The sequence below is a fragment of the Peromyscus maniculatus genome, chromosome 7 (genome assembly GCF_049852395.1).
Source record: "Peromyscus maniculatus bairdii isolate BWxNUB_F1_BW_parent chromosome 7, HU_Pman_BW_mat_3.1, whole genome shotgun sequence".
NCBI classification, from domain to species: domain Eukaryota; kingdom Metazoa; phylum Chordata; class Mammalia; order Rodentia; family Cricetidae; genus Peromyscus; species Peromyscus maniculatus.
Genome location: NC_134858.1, coordinates 38,823,873 through 38,848,763, shown reverse-complemented (window position 1 = coordinate 38,848,763; position 24,891 = coordinate 38,823,873). Strand labels below are relative to the sequence as shown.

Below are 24,891 nucleotides of genomic sequence, written 5' to 3'. Positions count from 1 at the left end.
GGAGACCTGAGCTTTGCAGCATTTGGGTCTGCAGAAGGTGTAGAGCACCTGCCACATTGGGGCAAGAAGGAGGGAGGGAGACCTGAACGACCACAATAAAGAGATTTAGGCATTGCATTGGAAAGGTGTGTTTACAGCTCAGGGGCATGGTGTACATCTTAGGTTTCTTGTGGTGAGCTAGCCATGCGGGCTCTGGAGTTGGCCAGGATATGGACCCAGGAAGTGAAGCAGCTGCCTTTTTGGAGAACGTAATGGCAGTTGGAGGTGAGGTTCATAACACGTCTACTCCCCCAGATGAAGCCGTCAACCTCCCCAGACATCTCCGGAAGGACATGATGACACTGATTGTGCTGGTGGCCCTGTGTACTTTTACCTTTGTTCTCTGGAAGGCAGATATCGCCCTACAAGACTCACCACTTCCTGAGGAAAGTCATGCAAGGCTGGGCGGGCGTCTTGCTGTCAAGAGTGCCATGCTGGGCCCAGGCTCATCGCTGGGCCACTGAAGCGCCCTTGGGCTTCACATCCTAATCTTAGCAGGAGTGCAGATGAATCCTGACCTTCTCCAGGCTGAGAGAGGGGACCTAGAGAAATAGCAAACAGTTTGTTTCCCTTCTTTCCCTGTTTGTCTTCTCTGCTTCTAACTCATCCATCATACCTGGGCTCCTGCATCAAAGCTGGAGAAAGTCCGGTGTGTAGATAATTCTGTAACTGACTGTCTCAGTTAGGCTTTCTATGGCTGTGATGAAACCCCATGACCAAAGCTACTGGGGAGGAAAGGCTTTATTTCACTCACCGTTCCAGACAACAGCTCATCATCAAAAGCAGCGAGAGCAGCAACTCAAGCAGGGCAGGAACGTGGAGGCAGGAGCCGATGCAGAGCCCACGGAGGGATGCTGCGTACTGGCTTGCTTCCCATGGCTTGCTCAGCCTGCTTTCTTATAGAACCCAGGACCACCAGTCCAGGGATGGCACCACCCACCATAGGCCGGGCCCTCTCCCACCAATCACTAATTAAAAAATGCCCTACAGGCTTGCCCACATCTTACGGAGGGAGACATTTTCTCAACTGAGGCTCCCTCCTCTCTGACGACTCCAGCTTGTGACAAGTTGACATAAAACTAGCCAGTACCCTTACTTTATCTTGCCGGAAGTACCCCTGGGATATCAAGTGATTACAAACAGGGTGCTGGAGGTAGTCAGGGATGCTCCTGAGACCTCGCTTTAGGAAGCACCTAGTAGGTCAGGCCTGGTAGCCAATCCATGGGGTTGGCCACCAGGTGCCACAACAGCCAGGCATTTAGAGCAAGGTAGTCATTCTGTTTTTTCCTACCTACGTGTGTGTGATGTGTGAGCTATCACATGTATGAGGTGCTGGGTGATGAGTGAACCCTGTCTCTAAACGGAGCAGGGGGATTAAGTGTTGTATGAGGCCCTTCTGAAGCACTGGGGTTTAGGGATGGGGTTCGAGGATGGATGTTTGCTGTCAGCAGGGGGAGCAGCGTTGGTAGGAGCCTGCAAACAGGAGGAAGGCCTGGGTAGGGGGAGACTCCAGGGAGCTGGCTTATGGCATCTTCAGGACGGCTGCTCCGCATTGCCACCCTGACTGCCATCTGGAGGTGGAGGAGATTGACTTTGACCTTGAGGACTGTGGGGAGCCCCGAGAGAATCTTTGAGTTGGGCAGCAGTGAGCAGGAACATTTTTGGGAAACGGAGCTCCTTCCAATATAGAGGAGAAAGAACAGAGAAAGGCCTGGAAAATGAAGGCCCCAATGGTGGGATTGGAGGGAGGAACCATGACACCTAGCTTTTTCTGTGGCTGCTGAGGATCTGAACTCAGTTCCTCATGCTTGCACAAGTCCTTTGCTGACCGAGGCGTCTCTCCAGTCTCATCACTTAACTCCCCAAGGGTCAAGATTCTAATTTGTAAACCTTTGTGGGACCAAGCACATCCAAACTGTAGCAGGCAGTGTTTATTCTTAAAGGCGGGGGCCGAGGCTGTGTGGAAGAAATACAACACTAGTAGAGGATGTAAGACTAAGCTTCCAAGGTGCCTGTGTGTGTGTAGATGAGGAATCTGCACAGAATCAAGGTCTGAGATTGTCATGTGAGGAGAGCATGGAGGCCTCAGAGGGATGTTGCAGAAGGTGAAGGAAAACACATTTCCAGGGAGAGACTGAGAACCATCTGAGGAGAGGAGGCACACACGTGAGTTAAATCGCACCGTGCAAGGCTTTCAGATCAGGAAGTGCTGCCTTTGCTTGGGAGAGCACTGAGGATTGATGGGCTGTTAAAAATTGGGCTCTGCACCAGCTGGATATGACTCTGCTCCTGCGTCATCTGGAGCATTTAACTGCCGTGAGCTTCAGTGTCCTCGTTATTAAAAGGGGGTGTGACAGGATGGCCCAAAACACTGAGTCACTGTGAATGAGGAACAGCCTGAACAAGACACAGCCTGAGAAACTTCTAGCTCCCTGCTAGTGTTCTTAAAATACAACCAAGCCAAGCCAACCAGACAAACACACCAACAAAAACATTTGGCCTTATCATAATCATGGCTAGCTGTATGGTATTTTAGATTCACAACTGTGATCCCGTAGAAAGAAAGGCATGAAACAGATTTCCGGAGCAGTCCTTTCTAATGAAAGCACCACCTTCCCGTGGAGCCAAGATGGGTTGAGAGCAGGAAGGCAGGCTGTTTCTAAGGGAGACATACATGGCGAAAATTATGATGCTCTTGCTAGGATCATAATTGTTTTTATTGCATTGAGTTTGCTTAGAGTAGTTCTTGCTTTCAAAACATTTACTACCTTTTCCTTAGACTTAATTAGGCTTCTGCAGAGTGTGAGATCTACATTAGATGCTGGGGGAGGAAGTACGGGAGGAACAACACAGGAGAGCCGTGCGAAGGAGAAGAAGGAGGGACAGCCGAGAGCCAGCTGGGAACCAGTGCAGGGGAGCGGCTCCCATGCAGGCCGACGAGAAGGGTTTGGAGCAGGATGCTCATCTGTCGTGAAGGAAAATGTCCTTGGACCGATTCCCTTGAATGGGCTGCCTTCTAGGACGTGAAGGATTGGTTGTGGGTGGTGCTGGGTCCCCGTTGCTCTAGCTCTGATTCATTGCCTGGTTCCCTGGGCCACTCTTGTTCTTTGGGGAGCATGGCTCCCCCCCCACCCGCACCCCCGCACCCCAGGTCCCATCTCATTTGAGCTTCCTAGGCTTGTTCTTTTCTTAGGCCTCGGAGCCTGTCATCAAACCTGTATGGTCCCTAGTCCCCTACTTTCTGCCCAGAGTTACATTTCCCTAGGCATGGGATGTTCTTTCCTTGTGGACGTTATGCCTGCTGTGCTGGGTGGTCTTTGTCAACTTGACACAAACTAGAGTTGTCTGTGAAGGGGGAACCTCAGCTGAGAAATCGCCTCTGTCAGACCGGCCAGCAGTCAACGTCTATGGGGACGTTTTCTTGATTAATAAATTGATATGGGAGGGCCCAGCCCACCGTGGGTGGTGCCACACCTAGGCAGGTGGGTCCTGGGTTGTAGAAGAAAGCAAATGGAACAAGCCATGGGGAGCGAGCCAGCCGCCATGCTTCCTGCCTCTCATCCTGCTTGAGTTTCCGCCCTGGCTTTCCTCAGTGATGAGCTAATAAATCCTTCCCTGCCTGAGTTGGTTTTGGTTGGTGTTTTATCACAGCAACAGAAAGCAAACCAATATACGCACCCTTCAGTGACCACCTCTTATATGGAGTAATCTCTGACACCTCGGACTGGACAGGTTCTCACAGAGCTCTGCCTGTGTCACTGGCCATTTACCCTTCATCTGTGGCTGGCGGTGGGCATGCCTACCTCTCATACTAGGCTGCTGTGGGCATGCCTACCTCTCATACTAGGCTGCTGTGGGCATGCCGACCTCTCATACTAGGCTGCTGTGGGCATGCCTACCTCTCATACTAGGCTGCTCCGCCTAGGGGAGGATTCTTGCTGTGGTACTCCTTGCGTATGACTGATGCTGTCTGTAGTATTCCATGTTAAACTGTACTACCTTGTCTGGTCCCCAAGAAACCTTGAGGTGGCCGCTGCTGCGTCCCAGTGGAACTTGTTTGAAGTCAGTGGCCAATTAGGAAGTAAAATGAGGCATGGCCCCTGCTTCTCACAGCCACTTCCAGCTGTGTCTCAAGAGTCATCTGGCATAATAGCAAAGAGGGGCCGCTTATCTTAGAGGTAGAGATTTGAATGATTTTCCAGGAAAGGCATGGCCTGTGGCTGCTCGGAGGATGGATGGAGTGATGGTACCCCCATCTGGGTTCAGACAATCTGAAGGGCAGGATATCTCTGTCCTGGCTGCCGGTAGCTGCCTTCTGACTGTGACGGAATGGCCTGCCAGTGAGCAAGAATGGCCAAGTCAATTGGAAGGAATAAAAAAACACCAGAAAAGCTGGCCAGCCTTATGACTTGGTAAACAAGCTCCCTTCGTGGCCTCACTGGACCTGTCTCTTCCCTTGTTTCTTTGTGTATGTGTCACGCGAGGACTAGAGAACCTCTGGTATTGGTCCTCAGGTGCGGCTCTACTTCTTTTTTTCTTTTTTCTTTTTTTTTTTTTTTGGTTTTTTCGAGACAGGGTTTCTCTGTGTAGCTTTGCGCCTTTCCTGGAGCTCACTCGGTAGTCCAGGCTGGCCTCGAACTCACAATGATCCACCTGCCTCTGCCTCCCAAGTGCTGGGATTAAAGGCGTGCGCCACCACGCCCGGCTTACTTCTTTTTTTCAAGACCGGTCCTAATGTGTGCAAGGCAAAAACCTTTTCACTGAGCCCCACACCCCTGTCTTAATTGAACCTGGTTTGCTTTATATTTATTTATAAATATTTATATTTAAATATATTTATATATTCAGCCTCTTTTGGTTGCCAGGAGATGTAGAGGAAGAGGATGAGACCCTGTTAGTGCCATGCCCCACAACACAGGGGCACTTGCACATGGTTTAGGGACCTGGCAGGTGGCTCTGGCCAGACGGTGCTCTGAGCTTGCATATTCTCTCTTGCAGTACATCTTTGTAGATGCTTATGCCCAGTACCTCTGGATCACGTTTGACTTCTGCAGCACTATCCATGGCTTCTCCATCCCATTCCGGGCTGCTGACCTTCTCCTCCATAGCAAGGCCTCCAACCTCCTCTTGGGCTTTGACAGATCTCACCCCAACAAGCAGGTAAGAGTTCTCTGGAGCACAGACGTGTGTGTGTGTGTGTGTGTGTGTGTGTGTGTGTGTGTGTGTGTGTGTGTGTGTGTGTGTGTGTGTTTCTTTTGGAATTTTCTGCTCTGCTTGGGTGGATGTGTGTCCTTTTCATGACCTCACCTCCTCCCTCTTCCTCCTCTTCCCTCAGGCTTAGCCTTTGTAGCTACTGTTTCACCTACCACAGCTAAGGAAAAGTATACTCCTCTTGGCACCCTCTCCCTATGTCCCTGCCGTCACTTAGCACCCAACACTTGGCAGGTCCGGTGACTTCAACACTAGGCCTTTCTTGGTGCTCATGCATTTTTATTTTTTTTTATTTTTATTTTTTTTGCAAGCCTGTGGGGTAAGTTGAGGCCCTGAAATTTGACTAGAGAGAGCCACATGAGAAGTCTGGAGCCTGAACTCTGCAGTGACTTCCTGGCGTATGTCTGTGTGATTTTTCTATCCTCTACTATATTTATTTTGTTTGACTTTTGCCAAGCCGGGATCGAACCCAGGCTCTTGCGCCTGCTAGGCCAGAGTGCTTCCACTCGGCTTCATCCTGCCCTGCCGTAAGCACGTCGCACTTACACGTCTTCGCTGTTGTTGTAGACGTGAATACTCTTCTTTGTGTTTGTGCTTGCCTCTGAGTTATAAAGTGCATGGTGCATACTTCCCATTTTGAATCAAGTTCGGAGGAAACTAAGAAGCGAGGGAGAGCCTGCAGAGGATTTCTGTCTCCAGCTTCAAATGTGTCAAGTTGTGAAGACTGGTAGGGCATAAACCTGTGAACTCCGCAGGTCCTTCCATGAGTCCTGGCTGGGGAGACTTGAATGCTTTTGCTCAAAAGGGCCTTGAAACGATTCATCTGCTCTGTGGTTGTTTAACCAAAACAGAGATCTATCTGTTTACCCTGGCAAGCCTGAGGGAGTAACGTAAGCTGAGGAGCAGGGTCAGTTTACCAGGAGAGGTGGACTATTGTTAGTTTGGGTCTCAGGCTTCTTAATCTTTTTGGCTGGGGTCTGTGGAAGCCTCTGGTGTCTACAGGTTGTGGGGCTTTGGTAAAGAGCTGGGAAATCACTCACCAGCCAAGTTCATGCATTCGGTTGATCCCTTTTGCTCTGGGCTTAGGCAGTGCCCTCTGCAGCCAGCTGAAATGACCACTGTGTATTTCTTTATTTAGTGCTGGGTAGCAGACGTAGAGGGCAGATGAGCATTCTGCCACCACCCAGCTATTCCCACAGTCTGCAGATACTGTATTTTTATTCTCTTTTTAGTATACTTTCCTTTTTTACAACATTTTACCACTGTAACTTTTTGTGTGTTTAGTTGATTGATATCGTTACGTTTAAATTGTCTCATATCACCACCATCCAGCTCCAGAACTTTCGTTCTGTCTTGTGGAACTGAAACCTTGTGTGTGTTAACCCCAGACTCCCCATCTCTCCCTCCCCAAATCCCTGCTGACACCATTGTGTTCAGCCTCTGATCTTGCCTCCCCTAGGTCCCTCCTGTAAGTATAATCACATGCTTTGTCTTTTTTCACGAAGAACAGTGTTTTCAGTGTCCTGGACTTCAGTGTGTTCCAGGATCGCTTTCCTTTTGCAAGGGGATCATCCACTGTCGAGTGGATGCCCTGCATTCTTTCCCCATTTTTGCTTTGTTTTTTTTTTTTTTTTTTTTTTTTTTTTGCAGTGCTAGGGAGGGACCCTGGGTGCTGTACATGCTAGGCAAATACTCTCTGCGGACACCTCCTCACTCAAGTGGTGAGACAGTCCACAGATGGAAGGCAGGTTGCCCTCATCTTTCTTCCAGTTGCTGTAGAGAGGTCTGTCCTGCCCTCTCTTTCTGTTTGCTATGGTGTGTCTGAGTGCCTGTCTCACAGTGCCCTGTGGAGGGCGGGGTTTCAGTCATATGCTGGCACACGCATCTCTTCTCATGTCATGGCTGGTTCTTGTCTTTTTGGTCTCTGCAGCTATGGAAGTCAGATGATTTTGGCCAGACCTGGATCATGATTCAGGAGCATGTCAAGTCCTTCTCTTGGTAAGTTGAGCCACAAGGCAAATCCTTGCAACAAAGAAAGCCTCCTGTCTCCCAGCTCCTTCAGCTTGGATTGGTGACTTTGGCATGACTGGGACCCAAACACCTGACAGGAACGAGTTAAGTGAGGATCATTTTAGCTCATGGTGTCCTAGGCTTGTCATGCTGGGAAAAGGTGTTGGTCCAGCCCATGGCTGGATGAGGCTGTCCACATCACAGTAGACCAGGAAACAGAATGAGAAGGAACCAGGAGCAGGCTATGACTTTTGAAGACCTGACTCTCTTCACCTACTTCTGCTAGCCTGGCCCTACCTCCTATAGGTTCCACAGCTTCCAGCTGGGACCAGATGTTCAGACTATGACCCCACGGGGAAAATGGCAGACTCAAACAGTCATAATAGACAGTGGGTGGATATTTTTCTCTCATGTGGAATGTGAGCCATTTGGCTCAAGAAATATGCTGTCCTGATCTGAGAAGCAGAATTGCACAGGGAACATGCTCACCAGTTGGCGGGGAGAAAGGGAGTGTTTTTCTGTTGGTTAGAGGACCTGGGGGAACCTTAAAGCTCCTACATGTCCTCGAGCCCTGAATACCTCCATGTTCAGGGCATTGTATCACAAACGGGATTTCCCTTGGTATAGAAACTCTGGTACATCCATTACATGTTTTTCTTTCTTTCTTTCTTTTTTTTTCAATGCCAGCTAAACAAAATCTGTGGAGACTGTTACAGAGGAGAATGCAGTGTAGGGAGCCAGAAAAGACATTTTGTATACATGCCACACATGTTGTGGGAAATACGAAGCGCCAAAACAGCTTCTGCTGGCCCTTGATCCAGGCTGTGCGTGGCAGGTGGGAACAGGAAATGGCATGCTGTAGAGCGTTGTAGAGGACAGGACTTCCCTACAGGACCTGGATGGCCAGAGGCAGCTGTGTATTATTGTGGTACCCGGGTGGGGAATACTGAGTTTAATGTCTGGACAGTGTAGTGTTGGAAATTTGTGAAGGGAAATTGTGTAAGAATCTGCAGTGTCGAGAGACAGTGAGGTGACGCAGTTGGTAAAGGCACTTGTCACCAAGTCTGTTGACCTGAGTTCAGTTACCAGAAGCCACAGGTGGAGGGAGAACACCAACTCCCATAAGTTGTCCTTTGACCTCCATACAGTGCTTGCATTGTGGTCTGCACATGAATGCATACACGTGTGCACACACACGCATGCGCTTGCGTGCACGCACACAAGGATCTGCAGTATTTGTGGAAGGCATTTGGACTGAATTCTGAGAGCAGTGGGGAGCCACACTATAGGTTGGGAGGTTGATGCTGGCTGTCTTCTTCAATCACGGGCCACTGTATTTTTAAGACAGGGTCTCTCAATGAACCTGGAGCTTATTAATCTGACTAGACTTGCTGGCCAGTGAGTCCCTGGGATCGACCTGTCTCCCTATCCTCCATTAGCATTAGTATTCCAGACAGTAGTCTCCACTCCCATGTTTTACATGGGTGCTGAACTCAGGTCCTCAGTCTTGTATAGGAAGCACCTTACCCACTGCGCTGTCTCCCCAGCCCTCCTTTGAACCATTGAATGCATCATCGTTTACTCAGATGACATGTATATGGACCACAGGGCCCAGGGCCTTTGCGCTTGCTCCGTCCTCTGGCTAGAATGTTCTCTCTTAGCTTGCACTTACTACCTTCCCTCTTGCCTCATTGGTCCTTGAGATTTGCCCGTCAGATCTTACTTACGTACTTCAGTGTTATTGGAGTATACACTAGGTTGTTACAGGAGAGAGCTAGGAAAGTGGCACCCACAGTGAAGCTAGTTATGAGCATCGTCACACACAGCTCTCCTTGTGTGTGCGACAAGAGCAGCTGCAATCTATTCATTTAGTAAAAACCCCAAACACAAGCTACAATTATGATGTCTAATCCTGTTAGCTCTCGAGACTTCTTCATCCTCGACGCCCTCTACTTTTATTTCCTTTTGCTTTCCTCTCCTATACTCACTCCCCATTTGATTTTTTAAAATTGTAACTGGAAGTGAGAACATATGCTTTTTTGTGCGTCTGGCCTGTTTGACTTAACTTCGTCTTCGAGGTTTCTCCATGTTGTCACACAATAGCTCCATTTCAAAGGTCGGTTAATTTTCCATTGTATCTATGTGCCACTTTCCTATGCATTTCGTTTTCTATCAATGAACGCTTAGGTATCTCGGCTCTTGTAAATCGTGCCACAGTAAACATGGGAGCGCAGATCTCAGAGGCAATGATTTCATTTCCTTTGGGGTTTATATCCAGAAAAGAGACTGCTCAGTCATATGGTGGTTCTATTTTTAATTTCCTCAGGATCCTCCCCAGTTCTGGTTCACACAGCGTGCCACACACGGATTCTCCCTTTCTCCACATCCTCCCAACACCCCTGACTATTGTCTTTTAAGTAATAGCCAGTCTTCTGTGGGGAGCCATCCTTCTAAAGGTTCGACTTAGAATTACAGCTGTTACTCTGTTCGTTCGGCTATGTGCTGTCGTTTTTGTGTGCAATCCTGTATTACCTTGTAACATACTGTTGTTTGGCGTATTAACTGTTTGTCTTCAATAGGATGAAGGCATCAAAGGGAAGGGATTTTGTTAGTCTTGCACACTGCTGAGTCCCCAGGGAAACTGTAACGTGGGTAGACATTGCCAAATTTTCCATGGACATTGTCAAATTTGCTTTCATCTCAGTAGCACAGAATAGTGTCTTTCTCTACAGCTAAGGGCACATTGTCTCATTTAGCTTTAATTTGCATTTTCTCATTATGAATGAATTTGACTGTCTTTAATCAAGAACTTTTTTTTAAAGACAGGACTCATGTAAAGATGGATGGCCTGGAACTCTGTATATATTTGGCAATGATCTTGAACTCCTAGTCAAACATGATTTTAAAAAAAAATGCTTTTCTTAACAAGTCTGAGGACAGCTGTGGCTATACAGAGAAACCCTGTCTTTAAAAAATGCTCCTTTTTTTGGACATGTCTTCTAATGCCCCTTTCCCTTTTTTTTGATTGTTAGTCTTCTTGTTGATTTCTGGGAACTCTTTATATAGTTGAGATTGGGCCTTTTCAGTGTGATATAAGACAGGTTGTATGTGTATGCTTGTTTGCCAGTTATTATTTGTCTGCTGAGTTTTATGTTTAGTTTTAGTCTACATTAAATATAGTGGGGCAGTAGGTTGTAGATACTGCCTGTGTTTATTTTAGCTGTTTGTGTGAACTGAATTTTTTTGAGTTGATATTACTTCCTTAGTAATGAAGGATGCTGAAGAAGGAGTAAGGGCAGTAAGGGGCCCTACAGCTAAACATCTTCTAAATCACATCCACTTCCTTTGCACAGCAAGCAGTTTTTCTGATCCTTTGATTATTTTCCTTGGGCAGAGGCTGTGGGTGTCTTAAGAAAATTGTAACCATACTATCGTGTAAGGACAGTCTCCATCCAGGTAGTACCATCATGACTTTCCTTTGCCTTATGGGGACAAATTGATTTCTTTTAAGATTTATTTTATTTTGTATGTATGAGTGTTTTACCTGCATTGATATTTATGCATCACAAGTGTGCCTGGTATGTACAGATGTCAGAAGAAGGCATTGGATGACTGGAGTTGCAGATGGTTGTGAGCTACCATGTGGGTGCTAGGAAATGGACCCTGGTCCTCTGCAAGAGCAGCCAGCACTCTTAACCACTGAGCCACCCCTCCAACCCCCAAACTGACCTTTGATCACTTTAATGAAGAGCATAATGAGAGGGCCAGCCAGCAGGACTTCTGAATGCAGGAGTGTTTAACTTAGAACTTTGTTCTGTAACTTCTGTAGGCACACAGGTGTGTTGGAGAGGTTGGCTTACTTTATTTCAGATGCTTGGACATTTAGGATTGGGATTTTGTGTTTCTTGGGGGCGGGGGATTTCTCCCTAAATTTCCTCCATAGTAAGAGTACAAGCTGATCTTTCAGAGAGTAAGTAACACGGTCTTGATCCACCATGCCTGTCAACCTGGGAGCATCAGCAGGGGAAGTAGGACCAAGGCAGAGAAAGCAAGAAAATACATGTCCAGAGCGAGAGACTGGCAAGGCAGGGCAGGGCAGGAAAAGACCTGTAAAGGGGGTTGGAGTATTCAAGGGTGTCCCACACAGCTTCTCTGCAGGGCTGTGGGTGAGGCACATGGGGCCTAGTGGATGACTATGATTAGACGGAACCAATGGATGGAATTTCTCCATGGAAGACAGAATACGAAGTGTCTAAGAGCCGGGTAGTGGTGGCGCATGCCTTTAATCCCAGCACTCAGGAGGCAGAAGCAGGTGGATCTCTGAGTTTGAGGCCAGCCTGGTCTACAAAGTGAGTTCCTGATCTACAGCGGCAGGTAGATCTCTGAGTTCAAGGGCTAAACAGAGAAACCCTGTCTTTTTTCTTTGAAAAAAAAAGAAAAGAAAGGAAAAAAAGGAAAAGCTGGAAGGTGAGGAGATGCCAGAGTATAGGAGCCTGTAGATGGAGCCAATCCCAGGATGAGGAGGTCCATATATGGATGAGGGAAGAAAGAGGGTTGAGATGAGAGGTATGAGGTGTTCTGACTCTAGACCTTGGCTTCCTCTTTTGGCTGGAGAAAGGGATAATAGAAATGAGCTCATCTCAAAATATGTCAAGGAGGGTTTCTTCCTCTCTGCCTTTTAAAAATACCCAGCAGCCTTCTTTTCATTTGCATATCCTCTAGGCTAGAGGAAGTACTTTAATCAGTACTTCTAATTGTGGAGAAGAGAACATGTCACCAGCCGCCCCCACACGAGCATCTGATCAGGAAGAATGGATTTCTCCCACGCTGGGCCCAGGCTGCCGGCTTCTCCACCACTCTGCTCAGAGTCCAGATTGTAGGGTCGACACAAAGTCTTCCTGAAGTGTGAAATGAGACTCTTTTCTAGTTCTTGTCTTCTTTCTGTATGTGTTCACACAAGCATGTGTGTATGGAGGCCAGTGGTTGACGTGGGGTATCTTCCTCCGCCTCTGTCTTATGTTTTGGAGATAGGGTCTTTCATTGAACTTGGGACTCACTGGCTAGACTTTTCCTCCACCTTCCCCGAGCTGGGAAAAGAAGATACTGGGCCCCACTTTTCACATGGCCACTTCAGCTTCAGGTTCTTCTGCTTGTACTACACCCGCTTAATCAAGTGGACCGTCTCCCGAGTTCTCTTTCTTCCTTTGAAAAGAACCTATTTTCTTTGATGAATGTGGCCTTGACACTCTATCTCAGGAGCAATTAGAAATGATCCTCACCTTCATTATGCTAAGTGCCACAGGGCATGTAGAACTGTGTACAGGCAGCCACATAAATGACACCCTCGGCTCAATGCCAGAGTCATCTCGGCATGGCTACTGTGGGGTTCTTTCTTGACTTCCCAATTAATTTTCCATTCGCGGATTCATCAGCTTTGGTGTTTATTTTTGAGCGTCAGGAAACTGGGGCAGATCAGTGGTCTTCTCAGCTTCTGAGTGGTGCTGCTGTATTTGAGGGTACTAGCTCAGACCTTCTCCAGTGCAATCTGATCTTACCCGGAATTTGCAATTGAGGTTAGTATCTATAGTTGTGGTCCATGCATCCAATGCAGTGAACATCTCTTCAGCCAGGGATTCTGTTATCTCAGCCTCCCCAGGCCAGTGTGACATGCCCAAGAAGATTGTACAAAACCATGTGATGCAGTGGATAAGAGGCGCTATTCTAGTGTAACGAGACTGACCCCAAAATTCACCTAGCCTCAGCATTTTCATATCTTAATTTAAATGAAAACTCCTACAAAAACATTGGTAATAAGTGTTGCAGAGATGTGTGGCTAACATTGGGAGAAGGGAGAGGAGCACTGGGGGAGGCATGTTGGGGGACAGTGATTTGAACTTGATCTCAGAGGAGAGTAGGGTTTGGTGTAAGGACTGGAATTTGTACAGAGGGTACCTCTCCACAGAGATGTTCACAGAAGCATGGAGAGACAAGTGTGCCTACCCTCTCTGGAGGACGCCTAGCATGTCGGCAAAGCAGGTATCTCATGGGAGATGGAATGTCTTGCCAGGATGACTCCAGATGGCGTGGGTTAGTGATGTCAGTGGGGACAGGCAGGGAAAGAGCTGAGGGACAGGCCACTTGTCTCAGAAGGTCCTAATGTGCCCTGTCTACTGCTGTACTTTGTAGGCTACAGCACCTGGGAAAAATGCCTCTCCCCTCTGAAGTTCTGAGCATGGGGCTAGGAACCTACCTAGTGTCTCTGGCTCTCATTTTATTCAGAACCACCCTGCCTTTTGCTTTTTCTTCTCTTTGAAAGTAGGACCAGAGATTGCCTTGAGTTAATCCCAGGATGCTTTGGAAACAGCCATGGCCGAGTAAAACACTTGACAAGTGGCAGTTCCCCAGCTTCTGTCCCTAGCTAAGGAACAAGCAAAGCCGTATGCTTGAGGCAGGGTGCCATTTGTAACTGGCCCCATGGCGTCTTTAGATCCTGGGCAGTTGTCCACACCTCGAAATGTCCGTGACTCTAGTGATGAAATAGGAAATGGTAACAGTTGCTTCTTCTTTTCAGGGGAATCGACCCCTATGACCAGCCAAACACTATCTACATTGAGCGGCACGAACCCTTAGGGTTCTCCACAGTGTTCCGCAGTACAGACTTCTTCCAGTCCCGGGAAAACCAGGAAGTGATCCTGGAGGAAGTGAGGGACTTTCAGCTTCGGGACAAGTACATGTTTGCTACAAAGGTGGCGGTAAGTTGAGGATGCTCGGCAGTACACTGCTCCAGCGGTTTCTTTGCTCTGTCTGACATTCACCTGGGTGAGTTTGCATGACGTCTACTTGGGGTAGCTTAACTGAAGGATCCTGGTTGTCAGTGGACATGCCTGAAGGGCATGGAAGGTGTCGGATCAGAATAGAGAAATCCAGAGGAAGCAGTCAGTGTGTCAGAAGACCTTAGGAATCTGCTTGTCTCCTGGTAACCAAGCATCCCAGACAAAGATTTCATTTTTGTTATATGTGGTTATATGTATGTGTGTGTGTGTGTGTGTGTGTGTGTGTGTGTGTGTGTGTGTGTGTGTGTATGCATGTGTGTATAGACCAAAGGTTGACCTCAGGAGGTTTTCTCCCTCTCTCCACCTTATTTTTTGAGACAGGCTGAGCCTGTAGCTTACCGATTCAGCTAGGCTTGCTGGCCAGTGAACTACCTTCTGTCACAGCTGTCCCAGAGCTGCTGTGGCTGGTTCCTCACCCCACAGTGGGTACTGGGGATTGAACTCAGGTCTGCATGCTTGCCCAGCAAGTGTTTTACCAACTGAGCCATCTCCCTAGCTCCTAAAACCAAATGTCTTCGTAATCTCGATAAAAAGAATACAGACGGGAACCGCTGCACTTGGGAACTATTTTTCTTTGAATCCCACAGCCTGATTGGTTTCTTTTCATTTAGAATCATCTCTTTGAGATTTTGGGGCACTTTTCATTTACATGGCTAATAGGATGAGTAGTCATTGGCTAGTGGGAGCTGATGCTCAAAGACAAGCAGCAATTAAGCTTCCAGCTATCAGTAAGTCACTCAATGCTCAGCCTCCCGAAGTTTGAGGTCCAAGAGCCAGGTGCTGAAATGGAGGCTCGCTCATTTCAAACCAGAGCGGATTACTTAACAAGGACTCTGTGACCCCGTCCAAAGGGACAAAGCAGGCTCTGGCCAGAGCGTCCTGGATCCCTGCTCCTGGGAGCTGCGGCTTTGCTCACTGACTGTGGAAAGTCTCTGGTCCCCGGGAGGGAGATTGTCCTGCTTTCTGTCCCTGCTAAGTTAGGGACTGAAGCCAGATGGAGTGTTTGTCTCCAGGTTCTCATTTATTTCTGCAGTTGGTAGCAGATGGGGCAGACGCAGGCAGGCCAAGCTCCCCGATCGACTCCTAGGGTACTCGCCTGCGGGAAAAGCAGAGTGGAAGGTGGAGGAAGACTACAGGAGGCCGATGGCTGTAGACGTCCCCATTATGGACTTTGCAGAACTGTGTTTTCTGATTTTATCAAAATTTGCATTACATTTATTTAGTGTGTGTGTGTGTGTGTGTGTGTGTGTGTGTGTGGTGGGGTGGGGGAGGATGTGTATGGAGGTCAGAGGACAACTTGTGGGCACTGGTTCTTTCCTCCCACCGTTCCTGTCCCAGGGTTTGAACTTCTGTCATCTGGCTTGACCAGAAGCACCTTTACTCCTGAGCCATCTCACTGGCCCACACGTTTTATTTTTAAAGGTTGTTTTAGGACTGGAGAGATGGCTCTGCAGTTAAGAGCATTGGCTGCTCTTCCAGTTCAATTTCTGGACCTGGGTTCAATTCCCAGCACCCACATGGCAACTCATAACTGTCTGTAATTCCAGTTCTAGGGGATCCCACTCCCTTACACAGACACCCATGCAGGCAAAAACACCATGCGCGTAAATGAAAAAGATGTTTTAAAAAGTGTTTTTACGTTTTTAATCTATCTGTGTCCCTGTGTGGGTATGTGCTCCTGAGTGCAGGTGCCGGTGGAGGCCAGAGCTGTTCAGGCCCCTGGAGCTGGAGTGTTGGGTTAGCGGTGAATCGCTGCTTGACATGAATACTGGCATCGAGCCTATGTCCTCTGAAAGAGCAGTGCGTGCTCTTAACCTCAGAGCCATCTTTTCAGCCCCCACAAATCTTCTTCTTCTCCTCCTCCTCCTCCTCCTCCTTTTTCTTGGGTTTTTCGAGACATAGTTTCTCTGCGTAGTTTTGGTGCCTGTCCTGGATCTCAATCTGTAGACCAGGCTGGCCTCAAACTCACAGAGATCCGCCTGGCTCTGTCTCCTGAGTGCTGGGATTAAAGGCCACCGCCCAGCTCCCACATTTTCCTTGCTTGCATTAACCCCTAGATCATCCCTTTCATGCTTTGCTTGTTTTTTTTCTTAGCCATACCCATGTACACACTCGTACACACATACACATGTGCACACATGCACACACACACATGCTTTCAGGATAGCTCAAGAACATACCTGCCCTAGTAGCCTTGGACATGAGTAGGGGCATTGAAAACAGGTACAAGTGACAATCAGGCCCTAGCATGGATGCTTTGTGACCCAAATTGGATAAGCCTGAGTTCTTTTGCAGCCTGCCACCTCATCTCTGGCTCCCCAGCGGCTATGGGACTTTTCAGTTTGAAGTCGTTGGCTTGGAGTTCCTAGGTGGCTTTAATTTCTCAATTTTCGCACACACTGATGATGTCCTGGCTTGTCCTTGCTTTTGCCTCACTGGGGCCTGAGGTGGACGGCTGTTGTTCCTTCTCTGTCTGTAATTCCTGGATCTCGTGCCAGGGCATTTAAAGGACAAGAGTGGGAACTGTCTGTGTTCCACTCCAGGCCAACAATAGGCGCAGCTACTCTCCAGAGCATCTGTGGAGTTTCTCTTACCCCTGGGGCCATGTCTGTTTTGATGGTCACGGATGTGACACCCGGTAGCGATATGGGGTAGAGTTGAATGTATGTTGCCGTGGACCCACCTGACTGAAAAAAGACGCAGACAAGTTCATTTTTAAATTCTGGAAGGATGTGTGATGGTTGCTCGTGCCGTGTTGATTGCATGGAGAAGTACAGGGGGTTAGTGAAGCACACTTCTGGATGTGTCTGGAAGGATCTTTCCATAGGGGACTGATTAACTGGGGGAGAAGATACCCAGAAAGTGGGGGCCACCATCCTACCCACAGGCTGGGGACCTGGAGGGAATAAAAGTGGAAGAAACATCAAGTTTGGCATTCTCTTTCCTTTTCTGTCCTCTGATGACGTGACCTGCTCTTCTCTGCCATGCTTTTCCTGCCTCTGTAGACCGGATCTCTAAAACTGTGAGCCAAAATTAGTTATTTCTTCCTTCAAGTGGTTGATCTTAGTATTTGCCACAGTGAGAGAAAGTCAAACAGATGCAGTTAGTATTGCTGTCTTGAGCCTCTCTCTACCCAAGATCCTAGTGAGAGGGTGCCTCCTAGTCAAATGGTATTCTCTCTCTCTCTCTCTCTCTCTCTCTCTCTCTCTCTCTCTCTCTCTCTCTCTCTCTCTCTCTCTCTCGTGTGTGTGTGTGTGTGTGTGTGTGTGTGTGTGTGTGTGTGTGTATGCGTGCGCGCACGTGTACAGGTCTCTGGGTTCCCAGGCCAGTGGGTGTGGCTTGCATCTGTGGTTCTAGGTAAGCTGTGCCAGGCCCACACTCTTCTCTGAGGAGCATCTGCAGCATCATTGCTCCGGAGCAGATGTTACCAGTACACATTGCAGGGCCCAAGTGCCCTCTGCCCCCGAGCCCCAAAGAGACTCATCAGAAAGGGGCCAGAGAGATGGCTCAGCAGTTAGGGGTGTTTGCCGCTCTTCCATAGGACTTCAGTTCCCAGCAGCCTAAAGGGAGAACTCGTAACTCCCTGTAACTCCAGCTCTTAGGGAATCTGATGCTTTCCTTTGGCCTCTGTGGGCAGGGCACCTGCATGCTTGTGGCAAGAATGCACCCATCTGAAAACTGAGCTATCAGTTATCTCGTTGCTCTTGACTCCATTACTCTCTGCAGAGTCTCGATGTATATAAGTCGTGGACCCTCTGCCATCCTGCCCGGCTGTCATTTCACTTCCCTATTTATATCCTTTTCAGCAAAAGATATTTTAATGTTGATGAAAGCTAATAGATCTACTGCTCACTTGTTTCATTTGCTGCTGGTATTTCCTTCCTCTTTCTTCCCCTGCTCCATTTTTGTGCTCCTAGGGACTGAACCCAGGATCTTGGGCATGGCAGGCGATGTACCTTACCATTGATCTTACAGTTACCTTAGTGCTTACAATTGATGCAGTCATTTTAAGAGATGACTGCTGCCTCTTTTCTGCCCGTGAAGATCCACGGTTAACGCCTGAACTGCAGTTTTCTTTTCAGTCGGAATACTTTTGTGGAGGTGTGCGCTGGTTTGAACGAGAAACGCTCCGGCAGTCTCGGGCATCTGAACGCTTGGTCCCTGGCTGGTATCATGACTTAGGTGGTGCAGCCTGCTGGAGGAAAGAAGTCCCTGGGGAGCGTGGGCTTTGAGATGGACAGCCCCGTGGCACCTCCAGTTTTCTCCCTCTGCTTCATGCTTGCTGAGGATGTGCCCTCTCAGACTCCTGCTTCTGCAGGACTCCAGTCTACTGTTGGCCTCCTTGCCATGGTGGACTCTTGCCCTGCCTTGGTCATGGTATTTTATCACAGCAACAGGAAAGTGACTCACAGGGTTACATGAATGTCCGCCCGTATGCTATGGGTGGAAGCCAGGGCCTGAGTTTTGACCGAAGAACACTGCTTGCTGGCTTCACTGTTCACAGGCTTGTGCTTAGCTAGCTTTCTTATGTAGCCCAGGGGATGGTGCCACCCACAGTGGGCTGGGCCCCCCTATGTCAGTTCACAGTCAAGACAGTTCCTCATAGACAGGCTCACAGGCCAGTGAGATTGAGGCTGTTCCACAACCTAGGCTTTCGGGTGACTCTAGAGGACACCAAGTTGACAGTTAAAGGTCACCAGGACATTTTGTTGTTGAAGATCACACAGTTGCTGTCAGGCAGTGGCTCTTGATCCCTACCCCTGGGTCTATGTTGTTCTTTGTTGTTGCTGTTTGTTCAACGAGTTTCGTGCGCTGTTTCCGTAAAGACTGTTCTTTATTGTGCATATACCGAATTGTCTGTGGTTTAGTTTAGCAGACAGCCAGTGATGGTTAGAAATTTCCTTGGGTGCTTTGAAGAGGCCAGTCTCTGCCCTTCCTGATGGACTCTGGTGTGGGGTGTGTTGGGGTAAAACTTCCTGTTCTCCGCCTGGTGAGTTGCAGAGCCGTCTTCACCCTCCACTCCCGCCTGATGCCGAGCCCTCCAGGTTAGTTGGAGGTGAGCCAGGCACTGTTTTATTCTTCCTAGGGTGTAGTCATAGCTATTATGTGCTCGGCCTTAAAGATTCCTAGAAATCCTTTCAGAGTTTTTCAAACAATGCCTCTTAGGGCAATTTTCTTTCTGGGTTTTTCTTTTGAAGCTTTGGTTAGCCCTGGCTGTGGATGCTGCCTCTGGCAATCTCGATGTTAAACAGCCTTTTGTCAGTTGCTGTCCCCCAGGCACACCCTGACTGGCTATTGCTCTCTCTCTCTCTCTCTCTCTCTCTCTCTCTCTCTCTCTCTCTCTCTCTCTCTCTGTGTGTGCATGCGCGCGCATGTGCGTGTGCGTGCACGTGAGTGCGTGTGCGTGTTTGTGTGTGTGTGTGTGTGTGTGTGTGTGTGTGTGTGTGTAGGGTCAAGTGTCAGGAAGACGAGTCACCAGGCAGGTGAATTACAGACAGTTTTCTAACTGCATGTTTTTTATGGAGGGGTGGCCTGTTCTCTCCTGCCCAGTAGCCTCTCAGCTATCATGGCTGTGAGGTTGTGTGCTTCCAAGGCTCCTTCAGAGTTAGAGAGCGAGGGGTGAAGCAGGGCGAGTGAAATGCAGCGAAGTTCGCCATGCTTGCTTGCCAAGGTCCAGCTGCTGTTCTTCAATAAATGTGCTTGGAGTTTTGCCAAACCTTCTGTGGTTCTCAGAAACCTGGGAAAGTTGGTTTTTGAGAGTGTTTGTGGTTTTTTTGTTTTTTTTTTTTTCTTTCATGGGGGAGTTCTAGAGCTCCTTACCTTGTCATTCTGGAAATGTTTCCAATTAACACTAACTTTGTAAACTTTATCCTGGTCCTTTTCTGATCTACACAAAGGAACGGTTTCTACTGATCTGACCTCTGAATTGCCCTCATCATCTTCAGCATCCCTTGTAGATGCCAGCCCCACTAACTGTCTAGCTACCATTTGTTTAATTGATCTCTCCTAGGATAGTTTTTCACTTCTTAAAAATGGTATATTTTTGTTAATGCTCTTATATGTTATACCTATAGACAATGTATTTTGATCATAGTCTCCCCCAACTCCTCCTGGATCCATCCCCCCACCTCCACACTCTTTATAATATCATGTCCTTTTTTCCGTATGTTTTGTTTTAATTTATAATCCGCTGAGTCCAACCTGTGATACTCCTGGGTGTGGGATCATCTGCTGGAGCATGGTTGATCCACCAGGGACTGCACTCTTGGAGAAACCCAGCTCTCTCTCCCGGAAGCCATCCACCTCAGTAGCTGATCCACTAGAGGTGGAGGCTGTGATCCCTCCACCCCAGTGCTGGAGTGTTGACTGACTTGTACAGCTCTTGTGCAGGCAGTCATAGCTAGGCGGGTTCGCGTTCTTTGGTCCTGGCATGTCCAGAAGCCATTGTTTTGCCTTCTTGCATTCAAGGTCCTTCTTGACTGCTGGCTCTTAGAATCTTTCTGCTCCTCCTCTGTGATGTTCCCTGAGCCTTGGGAGGATGGGTACGATCCAGATGTCCCAGTCATGACTGACATTTATTCTCTGCACTTTGACCGATTGAGAGTTTCTGTGTAGACCACCGGCTGCTCCATGCAGAAGCTGCTCTGGCGGAAGTCAGAGCTGCACTCATCTGTGGGTGTGGAAATGCCCATTTGGAGGACAGTTCGATACTCTGTCCACTTAGCAAAGTAATAGTGGCAGGTTTGTACCTGTGCCTACACCCCTGCTGTGGGTTCTCGGTCAGGTTTACAGTGCCAGGCAAGTGTTTCCTCTATGGTACAGTCTTCTTGAATCCAAACAGAAGCAATTGGTTACTCCCGTAACATTCATCCCACCATTTGGCATTTCTTGCCATGCTGGTCATTTTGTAGCTCACGGAGTTCACAGCTGGGTTAGTCTGTTGGTGACTTTTCCTCCTTCGTAGCCTGCATAGTTCCTCCCAGTACTGGGAAAGCTAGCCAGCTAGTCATAGTTTATCTATGTTTTATCATGGTCATTTGTTTTTTCTTAGATGAGGTGTTGCTCTGTCACCCAGATTGGTCTCTGATTCCTAGGCTCAAGTGAGTCCCTTGCCTCAGCCTCCTCAGTAGCTAGGATGTAATAATCAGATTAATGTTGTCACTGGGACAAAATATCTGAAGGAAGGAAGGAATTTAAAAGAGAAAGGTTTGTTTTATCCCACGATTTCAGAATTTTCAGTGCAGAAGAGTGAGGAGGGTAGGGGTGGGCGTGGCAGCTCACTTCCCGTTGCCCAGAAGCAGAGAGAAGCCTACACCAGCTGCCTTGCTCCTTTCTCTCTTTTTATTCCACCTAGCCAGCCTGGGGACAGTGCCTTCCTGTGCTCAGAGCAGGTTATTTCCTGTTTGTTAACCCTCTCTGGAAATGCTCCATAGACACGCCCTGAGCGTGCTTTCCTAATCCCTAGGTGTTTTCTTTTTTCTTTTTCATTCTTTTTGGCTTTTCAAGACAGGGTTTCTCTGTGTAGCCCTGGCTATCCCTGTAACTCTGTCTGTAGACCAGGCTGACCTCAAACTCAACAGAGATCCACCTGACTCTGCCTCCTGAGTGCTAGGATTAAAGGTGTGCACCACCACCTTTGGCTCTAGGTGTTTCTTAGTGCCATCAAATTGTCAAGATTAATCATCCACAGCAGGAGAGGCCTGGGCCGCTGGGTTAGGTTTCTGTGTTTTATGACTGATGCTCCCCGCAAGGAGCCGTACACAGTGAAGATTCGCTGAAGCATTGTCATCGTTCCAGAGGGGAATGTGACATTGACTGCTGCAGCTGAAGCTCAGGAGCCTCTTAGCGCTTGTCCTCATGTCACCACACACCTTGGGAGGCCTCCTGCTGTCCCGAAGTCTTTTCCAGCTGAACTGCTAGAGATTTAGAGTTGAAGAGAGCATTGTCGCATCCTTTGGCCTTTGTGGCTAAGAATATGTCATTTCTTAGTTCCTCCTTGATTGTCCATTACTTTGCTTTGACATCATCTCAGATATAAGCTGAAACCCACACCATTTGATCATCAGAACTGAAAACACAAAATTTAAAAAAAAAAGATAACACTCTTCATAAAGTATCAAATTCTGTACCATTCACCGAGATGAATGCATTTAAAGAATTCCTAGTTGTTGTATATGCTGGTGCGTCTAGTAATGGACACAGCCTTTCAGGATATCAATCCAAAATGAAAATTCTGCAAGCTGAGTATGGTGGCTCATGCCTGTAACTCCAGCAGTTAGGAGGTACTAGCAAGAGGGTCAGGGGGTCTATCCTCAACTATACAGTATGTTCAAGGCCAGCCTGGGCTACATGAGATCTTGCTGCAGAAAAAAAAAAATCTGCTTTTTAAAAAAAAGTTTTCATTTTCTTAGAATGTGCTCTACAGATGGTGTACAATTGTAAAAGAGGTAGTATGTACTCATGTCTTTAATTAGAGAGTGCTCTGGAAATCACCTCAGTACCCACCATTAGCTGCGAAATGGAAAGATGTCTGAGATACATGATTAATGAAGAAAGGCTAAATTGTGTCTTGGCGAGATTTACACCCTGTCTTTATGAATAAGTTGTTCAGTCATTTCTCAATTGTGACCCAGTTTGTGTGCAAAACACTGGATTGTACACATCGTATTAGAATTGTATTGGGCCACTGATAAGAGACTAGAAATCGAAGTAACAGTCTCCCATGCTGCTTCAGGTAGACAAGCAAGCTAAGGCTAGGGTTCTAGCTAAGCTAAGGATCATGTCTTTCCATTTCACTATCCTATGGAGTTATTCCTATTCTTTTGTTTTGTTTGGTTTTGTTCTGTTTTATTTTTGTTTGTTTGTTTTTTGAGACAGGGTTTCTCTGTGTAGCTTTGGCGCCTTTCCTGGAACTCACTCTTTAGCCCAGGCTGGCCTCGAACTCACAGAGATCCATCTGGCTCTACCTCCCAAGTGCTGGTATTAAAAGCTTGCACCACCACCACCCAGATCCTATTCTTAATTCAAGTGCCTTCACTGGCCTTTGAGTCTTTACCCAGCTCAGAAGCTGAAGGAAAACCAGAATGGTCAAATGGTTGCAGTACCAGCTGATTTGTACCTTTAAAGTAACTCCCCACAAAGCCAACATGGTATGTCTCTTTGCATCTCATTACCCAGTGCTTGACTATGTGACTACACATGATGAAGAAAACAAAGAATTGAGGAGATCTTTCCTCTGGGCGGTAGTCAGGCCCTGTTATTCAGGAGGGAAGAGAGGCTGGGTATTGGGGGAAGGCAGTGCTGTCCTCACTGTATCAAGATGCTGTGTGTGATAGTGCAGGTGCATAGAGCTGTCTGCCAGTGGACACCCTGGAAGGTGAATGGGTGGTCAGGGCAGTGGTAGCAGAGCTCTTCATTTTATCTTACACTGATTTGTACTGTTCAATCTTTCCATGGGGCTTACTAATAACAGTTAAAAAAAAAAAAGACCAACTCACAAAACCCCGTGGTTTATTAAAGAAGAGCATCAGAGCCTGACAATGCCCTGCACAGTCAGTGGTGTGTCATGATTTAATTGCTAATATTTTTCTTGATGACCAAAAAACAATACAGTGGTGCTGTCAGAATACCTTAGGGTGAACCAGAATTATCTCACTTTAGGAATAATTCTCTCAGAAGCAGAGAAAGGGCACCTTTCGAGACTTTGAAGAAATTGATACAGTGGTCTGTGATGTTGTATTTATGGGGTAAGAGTGGCATGCATATATATGTGTGTATGTGTGTGTATTTGTATGTATGTTTGTATAATATATATGTCTATATTCCCCCAGATTCCTAGGCCACTTTGCAAATAATTGTTGAAAGTGTTTTCCAGCTTCTTTTTCTTTATTTTTTAAAGTTCAAGTGTCTTCCCCTCCCCAGTCCTTAAGCTCTCTTATCTTCTTTCTATTTTCATGACTACACACAGGTGCATGCATGTGTGTGCATGGGTGTATGTGTGTATGTATACACGCACACACACACTTTACTTCGGACTGTACATATGAGAGAAAAAGATGGTATTTGTCATTCTGAGTCAGGCTTATCTTCAGTTGTATGTATTTCTCTACAAATATCATGATGTCAATTGTTCTATAGGGCTGAATGAAATTCCATGTGTACATGTATAACATTTTCTGTATCTGTTCCTTTGCTGATGGGCATCTAGCCTGGTTCCATTTCTTAGCTATTGTGGTTTAAACTTGGTTGTGCAAGGATCGCTGTGGTATGCTGACTTAGAGTCCGTTGAATATGTCCCCAGGTGTGGCTTAGCTGGGCCAGAGCAGGTGTTATGTTCAGACCTCCACACTGACTTCCACAGGTGGCTGTCCAGTTGACATTTCTACAGTTAGGTGAGCTCTTTCTCCACACACTTGCCAGCATTTGTTGTCAGGGGTTTCCTTGGTGATAGCCATTTTGACTGCTGTGAGATGGAATCTCAAAGGTGTTTTAATTCTCATTTCCCTGATGGCTAAGGACATGGAGCACTTTTTAATATATTCTTTGGCCTTTGTGTTTCTTCTGTTGAAACTTTTAGCTAATGTTGGGTCTTTGGTACTGCTGGGAAATATCTTCTTTTAGGGAACAGAGTTTGGAGCAGTGAAAAAAAATATAACATGCAATGTCTTTCATGGATGTTGTCTTCATTGGTAGTCATGAAGATCTTTGCATACATAGGATACCTTAATGTTTTCATGGCCCCAGCAATGGCTTAAAATCTCCCCAATGCAACATGGGATGCTCAGCATTATGCTGAGTG

At 47.4% G+C, this 24,891-nt stretch overlaps 1 protein-coding gene across 1 annotated transcript in view; it reads left to right on the top strand.

Moving 5' to 3' along the window:
* Sorl1 (sortilin related receptor 1) overlaps positions 1-24,891 on the top strand; it is a 171,488-nt gene that overhangs the window by 27,876 nt on the left and 118,721 nt on the right. Inside the window, exons 4-6 of the mRNA XM_006981235.4 lie at positions 5,038-5,199; positions 7,181-7,248; positions 13,832-14,012. Of these exons, the coding sequence (XP_006981297.3) occupies positions 5,038-5,199; positions 7,181-7,248; positions 13,832-14,012 (411 nt within the window). The remainder of the gene's footprint in view (positions 1-5,037; positions 5,200-7,180; positions 7,249-13,831; positions 14,013-24,891) is intronic.